At 46.4% G+C, this 8,930-nt stretch overlaps 1 protein-coding gene across 1 annotated transcript; it reads left to right on the top strand.

Moving 5' to 3' along the window:
- Positions 1 to 2,382: 2,382 nt before the first annotated feature.
- ARRDC5 (arrestin domain containing 5) lies at positions 2,383 to 7,940 on the top strand. Its single transcript, XM_026117733.2, has 3 exons — positions 2,383 to 2,635; positions 6,416 to 6,624; positions 7,350 to 7,940. The coding sequence occupies exons 1-3, from the start codon at positions 2,383 to 2,385 to the stop codon at positions 7,938 to 7,940; spliced, it is 1,053 nt and encodes a 350-aa protein (XP_025973518.2).
- Positions 7,941 to 8,930: the final 990 nt, after the last annotated feature.

Here is an 8,930-nt window from a genome sequence, read left to right as displayed (position 1 = left end):
GATTCAGATGAAGGTTTCTATTTTGGATGATTTTGATTGAAAGCACAAAATCAATGATACCACATATCAACATAGGCAAAGACAGAATATAATGTTCTTTACTGTACCTTTTGAAGTTTGCTTTTGTTGAAAGTATACTATACGTTTCTTCTGGAAAGGGAATTTAAAGATCGTTTTGTCAGAGAGGTCACAAGATGCAAAGTAACAATATTCGCACAACTCGTTTTAGCTAGTCTAACTTCAAGACAGAAATCGAAGTTAAGGAAAGAGAACAAACCGTGACTTAAAAGCAATGCTTCCACCTTTCCTGGCTGATTGCAGGCTCAAATTGCAGTTAAAATTCTCAGGAGATATACAGATTGAGATGAAACATTGGTTTGGTATACTGGTAGCATGGAGATCATAGCTATAAGCTACAGTGCCTGAACACCAAACCATGGGAGTTTAGTATTCAATTCATATATAATCCGTGATTACAATTTTTTGCTTGATGATATATTATCACTCATGCAAGTAGCTATAAGCTATTTTTTCCACCCATAACCATGCAACTTGTGTGCAAGGCAATGACTCCTGAAAACTGCCAAGTGTAAATAAGAAAAAGGATATTTTTTGTTATTGGTTATTCTGGGCCCAGTTGAGAAACTGTTCCTACTCACTACAACCCAAGGCACTGAACAGTTCTTTTCCCAAAGAGCTTATTTTTTAATAAGGCAAGACAAACACAGGCTCACAGAAAGAGATGCAGCAGCCAAGAAGCGAGACTGAGTGACAGTTTGCAGTCAGCATGTTAATTCAGTTCTCTTTTTTTCTTAAAAAAACAACATTGTAAGCAAGGATGAAGTACAGAGACAGTGAAGGAGAATCCTGACAGAGTTGGAGCAAGTGACTAATTAGTATGGAGGAGGAAACGTCTGAAGTTCAACGTGGTGTGACTTGTTTCCTAAACTGTTAGCCGTCTTGTTCAGTTAATTTTCAGCATTTCTCACCATGTGCCCACATCCTCCAGCTTGCAGCTGAGAACATTGTATCTTTAATTGGGTTCTGTGGAGCAGGTGCCAGCACTTTTACTCTGGGCTCTCAGCTCATCAGTGGCTCACAGATGTCTGCTGGCAGCAGCAGCAAATGTGATCCTTACTGCAGTCCTTGCTGGGGTTGTCTTTATCCCTGCTCCTCCTGGCTGAGCATGTCTCTGATCTGCTATGCTGGATCCTTTTTCTTTCTGTCCCGCACCCATGTAGGTCAGAGCATGGTGTGGACCATTCGGTCCAAGTGTCCGAGAGTACCTGAGGACTGTTGCTGATCAACCTCACAGTGTTTTGTGGAGTTTTTTTTTGGAAGGAATGTGTTTTCCCCTTGGTGGGACAATGTGGTTGCAGCAGCTCCACTAGCTGGAATTGCTCTGATGGGACAAAGAGTTCAGGAGGCAAAGTGGGCTGAGCCTCACCTGTGTCACTTGTTTTTAAGCCATGACCAAGGCTACTATGCTATAGCAAAATCTGGCCAACCATCCTGCGTCGGTGAATGAGAGCCCATTGGCCCCAGCCAGAACTGCAGGCCCCTGCTGCCCAGAGGGATGGTGGTGTGGTGGGTTGCCCGCCCTGCTGTGCTCAGATCTCACTGGCAATTGCTGCAGTCTTCTGGCCACCCTTATGCCGGCAGCATCAGCACATTTACTACCCAGCACTAGTAGCTGCTGTGGGCAAGTCTGCACGGCTCCCTCTTGGTAGCGTGCCCAGAAAACAACAGGTTATATGACAGCAAGGTGAGCATACACAGTGTATGTGAACACAATACCCCAAACTGTGCCTTCAGAGGTGGTGGTTGCCCAAAACAGATAACACTACAAGAGAAGTAGCAATGGTGAAGTTTGCTTAAGATGACCATCAGCTGGATTAAACAGTAGCCAGGGGATTACCAGGAGACTTCTGAGAGAAGGAGTCAGGAGTCTTTTGGAAACAAATTCAAAAGAAGCATGAGAGCATGACAGGGGCAAGAGCTGGGAGTAAGAAGGGGGAAGGAACAGAGCAGCCACAAAAACCAGATGCTGCCCACTGGCACTGCTGGACACTGTGAGCAGCCCAAATCCGGCTAGTGCAGTGGCACTGATGGGGTGCAACACATAGGGACCCATGTCTTGGGGTGCCACATGACTCGTGGGGTGCACTCTCACCAGCTAGTTAAGGGGTTTATCTGCCTACATGGATCCTAAATGTGTAGCTCACTAATTGCCCATTAATTATGTGCTGGTAATGAATAGAGAGGCTGCTTTGATCAGGACGGCCGCGGGCTGGCGGGCCGAGCCGGCTGTTCTTGACACAGTGACCTCACAAACCCCAACCTTACGGGCCCCGGGCAGCGCCTGGCTCCTACTCGTCCCTCATGTCAACAGTGAAATCAATCAAGCTGGTGCTGCCCAAGCATGAGGTGTACCTGGCAGGCTCCAGCATAGCTGGCCAGCTGGTTCTGAAGCTTCGGAGCACCCTGGTGGACCCCGTGGTGAAGGTGGAGCTGGTGGGAAGAGGCTACCTGGAATGGAATGAGGAAGACAGCCCCTACCTGGACTACAGCAGGAGCATTGTCTGCAGGAACCAGGCTGTCTACATCTCCAAAGCACAGAATTTTCACGTAGACGGTAAGACCCAGGCACCAGTTAACATAACAGCTCCTTAGCTTGGACTAGTGGAGATGGGATCAGACCTTTTCTAGTGTGGAGGAAGTCTTCCTTGTGCCAGTGTCCATGTGCTCTGTTTCTGTCCTGTGGTATATTCCTTTTCACTATGTCATATAAGAGCAGGGGCCTTGGGATGAACTGAAGCGTTTTGGTGGGCGAAGTAGTATTTCAGAGTGTGAGTAGCCCCTCAAGGTCTATGGTTGTGGCTGTGGCTACCACAACCTGCCCAGCAGCAGGTGGAAAACCTCTAGTCACAAATGCATCACTGAAGCTTTCTTTGGTCATCTAATATGCTTACCTGCAGTTTCTCATTGACTTAGATACCACTGGGGTTACAGGCTCTGTTTTATTTGCAAATATAGTAAAGGCATTATTAGGGTTACTGCTGTATCTTTACTGAGAGACAAGAAAAATCTGAGACATGCACTGAAACTACCTGCAGAAGTATGATGTTTTCATCACCACCCCAACACGCACAGACATAAACTCAGAGCTAGCCACTAAAACTTATAGGTTTATTAAAAAGAATAAAGTCAGTGGGAGGTACTGATGACCTAAAATGTATTTATTTGCAGATCAGTGAATTATTCCAGGGGGTGCAATAGCAGTCGGAAGTCTCCAAAGATGTGCATTCCCCTTCCTCACCCTTCCTTTCTTAGGATCTGTTGGGAATCCTGGAGATCTAGTCTGCAGATCACAGGCTGAAAGTCACTGCCTTAGATTAGTTTAGTGCTGAAGTTAGACTGTGTGCCAATACACAAAAGCTGCATTTGAGCTACAACCTGCAGTGGTCGGGCTTCCTTTCTTCCCAGACTTGAAGGCTCTACCTTGTCCAAAGGTCATTTTCCCCTTTCACATGCATAATAGCCTTAGCCTTGACCTACTGCAGCGTGCAAACTTTTCCTGCAGACAAACAGATGTTACCGCCCTGATGGGGAACAGGGATAAATCATTCTAGAAAAATCTTTTTTTGCCATTATAAGAACAAATAAGCATCTCAGTTCTGGATCTTCTAGGCCAAAGTTCAAATTAGTGTTGCTTAAAGACACACTTCAATCCATGTTCTGTCACCTACACCTGTGTCCTGATTTTCAGAAGACTTGAGCCCCCACATACCTCAGGATTTGCTAGTGTAGGACAGTTTAATAATGGATTTTTACTACAATTATTCAGACTTTATGCTCTTTTTTTCCAGCATAGCACTCTATAAAAGTGTTATAACAAGTCCAAGAAAGCCATTTTAAAATATGAAAGATATAGACCTGACCCTTCTTACCCTGAATACTCTGTGCCCCCCACCGAAGCTGACATATGAGAAATGTATATTTGAATAGGCTGCTGCTTGTGTCAGCTTTTGACACTCAGCTGCTATTATGCCCTTGGTAGCACCTTACTGCCTGGTATTTGACCTTACCACATGCCCTACTTTGGTCCCATCCTATGTCCACATAAGAAATGCATATACCTGGATCTGGGTGCCTAACAGACATATTTCTTGTTAACCCTGGCAACTCCTTCCACAGCATAGGGAGATAAGGGTTGTCTAAGGCATTGACTCCAGCCAGTTGTTGAATATGACTAGTAACATCTCTAGGATTATTAGAGACAGAAAACAAAAAGCCAAGTTTCACTGCTACCACAGGTCGCCATCCTCATCATCAGCAGAAACCCCTGGTCAGAGTGAACATTGGCCAGAAACTCCCCAGAGCTACAGACCATTTCACACTCTTCACACACTGCCCTGCAAGGTCAGTCACACCCCAGGAAACCCCTTGTGTCCTTCACAGAAAGGTCATCCCTCAAGTTGCTCCTACCAGCAGTCTATTCGCACTTTCTGACAGCCACAACCATCATTTTCCTAGCCAAGAAACACAAGATGGAGCTCTTTTTGAATTGGGTAACAAAAATAACTTACCTAGAAGTGACTGAAATTTCCCAGTGTGACTGAAGTTCCCAGGCTTTGCTGACCGGTAGATACACAGCATCTGTAGGTGCCTCCAGGGAGCTAACTCTTGGGAGCACCCTCCCGCCTCTGCGGAATAAAGTTTTGGGAGGCCACAGAGGGGCCGGTTCTCCTGTGCAATGGGACTCATGTCCACCAGCAATCAGGAGGCAGGGCAGGTGAGTGCACCTTCACTTCCAAAGCGAACTCAATGAGACTGATTAAGGCCACCGTGATTCTTAGTCCGAGGACCTATGCAGGAGGTTAAGTGCAGTTTTGCGAGAGCCTTTTTAGAAGTGATGCAAAATAAACCAAAGAAAACAGGCTTAAAGTAAGTTGTACACACACTGGAATAAGTACCTGCATGCATTTTTGCACTACCTGAAGGCTGACCTGCTTCAGCTCTGCACACACAGCCAGGCTCTTAAGGCCATACCTGCAGCAGAGATGGAGAAAATTGAACTTTTCAGTCAATTCTCACACTGCAAAACCCCTACTGCATCCTACACCCCTTTCAGCTGGGGCTGCAAGACAGACCAGTCATCCTAGGACCCAGCTCCAGATCATTCCAGGAGGGAAACACTGGTTTCTTTTGAGGTTAAATTGTACATTTGCTCCCACTTTAACATCCTCCCTTCTACTAAAACAAGAACATTTCCAAAATAACTTAGAGAGCACTTGGTGTGAGTTTCAGGTTTCTACAAACCACCAGAATAAAGAACATGACTTCCTTATATTGCAGCTACCCAAGAGGCTGATGAATTTTAGTTTCTTCCCTATCAGATTGTTTTAGGAACTTCTCTTCAGAGTTACAATCCCATTGATTGAAAACACTGTTATGCCAGCTGGTAAATCCCCCACACTGTGAGAAAACAATATCTGGGCTCTCCTGCCAGCAGGAATATCCAGTTTAGGTTATTAAAACTTGAGGCATTGTAGAATTCATCTGCAAAGGGATGAAGTTAGCAGGATAGAAGTGTAAAATTGTCACATCCCCTAGTAATACTGTTCAAAGGAAAGTTTTGGCACAAGGTATTAGGAGGAAAGAAAGTCCAAGTTTGGACAATAAAACTGCCAGCAGATACATGTAGTTAAAACAAGTAGGTCTTGGATGAAGAAGAGTCAAGTGCTGGTCTTGTGTGAACAAAAGGGGCCGTATTTGACCCTGCATAGCGGGGACGGTCTTTCATTACAGGCAGTGGAACGTCACCCACAGAAAACTGAATTAGATTAAGAGGAAGTAGGACAGAAGCAAAGACGTTAGAAGGAATGGACCATGATTTTCCTGTCTCACAGTTGTGCAGAGGAAGGGTCAAATGTTATTTTTACTGTACACGGGCTCTTTTGCACAGGTGAAACAAAATGCTGGACAAAAGGTTCAGATCTTGTGCACAGCTGTGGTTGACAATGAGAGTAGCAGAGCAAGAGTTATTACACTGTTTTACTCCCTGAGAGCCTGTTAGTGCTTGCCTGCAAAGTTCAAAGTTTGTGGCACTCCATGTCAACAAGTCAAGGTGCTAACAAGCTTGCGAGGAGCTGCAGGTTTGCTGTCCTTGTGACAAGATGACGCCGACTAGCACTCCTCCAGCCTAGTGCCTGGTAGGGGCCTGTAAATCCGGCAGCTGACCTGTAGAGGAGATTCACAGTCCATTCCGTACCATGCCTTTATGGCACTTTTGGTTAAATACTAGGTGCTAAGGACACACTGAATTCTGGGAGAAATGTCAGGTTTTCTGGAAGGCACAAACATCTTCTGTGTTTAAAAGGCTCCTGGTAATGGCGCATTGTCTGGCTTTCAGATGGCTGGCTGGATTCTGGGGACCACACCTTTGACTTCCACTTCAGCTTTCCTCCGGGGCTTCCCTCGACATTCACTAGCAAAATTGGCTTCATCTCGTATTTTATTCAAGGGATTTGCAGCTGCCGTGAAATTGTTTTAGCTAAAGAGAAGAAATATTTACTGTTGCAAGGAACCTTTGGCAGCCATGGAGAAGATTTGAAAGACATGGTAAGGAGAACAAACCAGCTGAGGTGAGGACACACAGAGCTATCCCCTATTTCAATTCAGAGCCTCTTTCTACTACTTTCTACTTTCTACTGCTGAGTGTCCATGAACTTTTAGCTCTCAGCTGAACCTTCTTCCTTCTTTTAGTGTTTAAATGACACCTTCGATATGTTCTGCCATCTTTGTCCTAGGGCTTTCACTAAGATGTTTCTTTACTAACACATAAGGTACATTGTAAAAGTTCAAAAGTAATATGCAGGGAGTGCTTTAAGATCCAGGAAGAGAAAGTGGGAGGTTATTCTCCTTTGAAGTCTAAGCCCTAGAGCAACCTTCACACCAAATAGTAAGTCCCTTTTTTACTTAGGCACTTTTGTTCTACCCAAACTGGCCAGTCAGCCACCGGCCATCAAGACAGCTAGAATATACTGATTTTAGCCATTTTGTGGCCTCCCTCTAAATTCAGGTACAGATGGTTAAAGGCGATAACATTTACATGTGCACATGTGTATGGTTGCACAGGTGCTCAGGAGGACTGTGACAATTCTGCCATGTCACATTCAGTGCAGCAATGGAGACTGTCCTCTAGGTGGGCAGCAGGGCTCATGGGGAGGGTTGGGCAGTCTCAGCTGTGGTACTGGGAATTTCTGCAGGCAGCGCTAAGGGAGCACCCTGTATCTAGCAACAAGAACTCAGTGTGCTTTGCCTTTCATCTCCCCATCTCCATGCAGGATCCGCTGGTGGTGGAAGCTAGGAAGGATGTAGTTTATCTCTGCTGTTTCAGTCGTGGCTCTGTGATTCTTCGGATTTACTTGGAGAAAAACATATTTTCTCCTGGTGAAACCATTGTCTTCATGACAGATATTTCCAACAGGACATGCAAGTACATTAGAAAGGTAGTTTTTGCGGTGCACTGCATCGTCCTGTACAGGGGCTTCGACGGCAGGGGAGAACAACGCTCCTTGGAAAACCGAAGTGAAGTGACGAGGCTGGAATCCTGGACAAACACAGCCCCCTTCCAGGTCATGCGAGTCACCAGCACGCTGGTTCTGCCAAAGCCGCTGCCTGTCACCAGCATGCTCACGGGAAGTGAAATTATGTCATTCAGGTATGAACTGGTAGGAACTTCTAACCTTCCTTGTACCTTATCCACCATGGTAGGCAGGGTGCCCCTCATTGTAGCAGTACCTGAGAATTCCTCTGGGGAGCAAAGCACCGAGAATCCGTGTGAAAATGAAGGTGACAACTCAGAGGGGAATGCCCTTGACAGAGACATTTCTGGAAAGGACCCAGAAACAACTGAAATCAAATCCAGTGAATAAAGGATTTTTCTGTGAAATTCATGCACACTAGATGTCTGCTTTCACAGGAGGAGCCTGCATTTGCAGAGATGCTCCAGTGATTCCCAAAACAAGAGGGCTATAGCTAGCCAAAACACAAGGTCAAGGAGACACATAAAGGGAGCCTGTGATTCTATTAAAATCACTCCTGATGATTGGATAAGGAAAATCAGGAGACTCAGCAGAGGCCTAGTCAGAGGACACACTTTGCATGTCCAGAGAAAGGCCATTCTTCTATCCCTGGGAAAACAGCCCTTCCCAGCCTTACCTAAAGGTATGAAGTAGACATGCAGACCCCACTGTGGGGTGTGTGGAGAGCCAGAAATTTGAAGACCAGCTGTGAGATGAGCCACATAACCGGGAGAGCAGCCAGGAAGCTGGCACCTGCTAGCTGCAGGGCAGGCAAGGCCAGCTGAGGCATGAGAGAGCTGACCAGCTCCTGTGGCAGGGAATGAAAGCGGGGACTGGGAAACCCCAGGCTGAGAGGGGCAGCCAGGCAGCAAGGGATATGCAGCGCCTGTGTCTGCTGATGCAGGGCGAGAGCAGTGCGCCCTGAGCTAGGGAATAGCTTTCAAGACTTCAGAAGTCAGTCAGGCTGGCCAGGAGGGAGAGCTAGCATGAAGCTCTTGGCATCTGACCGGGGAATTGTTTTAGCAAAGCAGTAGCCCTTTGAGGGCCATTGCTTAGGAGTTCCTCTATGCCATGAATGATGACAGAAGCTAATAGGTAGGCAGCGTAGGACAAGACCCAGCAAGCTGGAGCATGTCCTGCCTCCCCCGTCCCTCTCCCTTCCTCTGGTCTAGGATCCAGGCACCCAGCCTGGCATGACTAGCACAAACCCACTCCATGGTCATTCAGGCTGTGGCCCTGGGAAAAGCTGCTGTAAGGAGTAGCAACAGCTTCTGCTGCTGGGAGAAAGCTGGGAGAGAGGGGGGAAAAAGTACTTGGAACTGGCATTCTCACTGCAACTAT

This window comes from Dromaius novaehollandiae, chromosome 1 (genome assembly GCF_036370855.1).
Source record: "Dromaius novaehollandiae isolate bDroNov1 chromosome 1, bDroNov1.hap1, whole genome shotgun sequence".
NCBI classification, from domain to species: Eukaryota; Metazoa; Chordata; class Aves; order Casuariiformes; family Dromaiidae; genus Dromaius; species Dromaius novaehollandiae.
This window is presented reverse-complemented; position numbering and strand designations above follow the sequence as displayed.

Excerpts from the sequence above, each read along its gene's own strand:
- ARRDC5 (XM_026117733.2), top strand. The coding sequence starts at position 2,383 with ATGTCAACAGTGAAATCAATCAAGCTGGTGCTGCCCAAGCATGAGGTG. Across the intron at positions 2,636-6,415 it reads ACAGAATTTTCACGTAGACG|ATGGCTGGCTGGATTCTGGG; the intron begins GTAAGACCCAGG and ends TCTGGCTTTCAG. Across the intron at positions 6,625-7,349 it reads GAGAAGATTTGAAAGACATG|GATCCGCTGGTGGTGGAAGC; the intron begins GTAAGGAGAACA and ends ATCTCCATGCAG.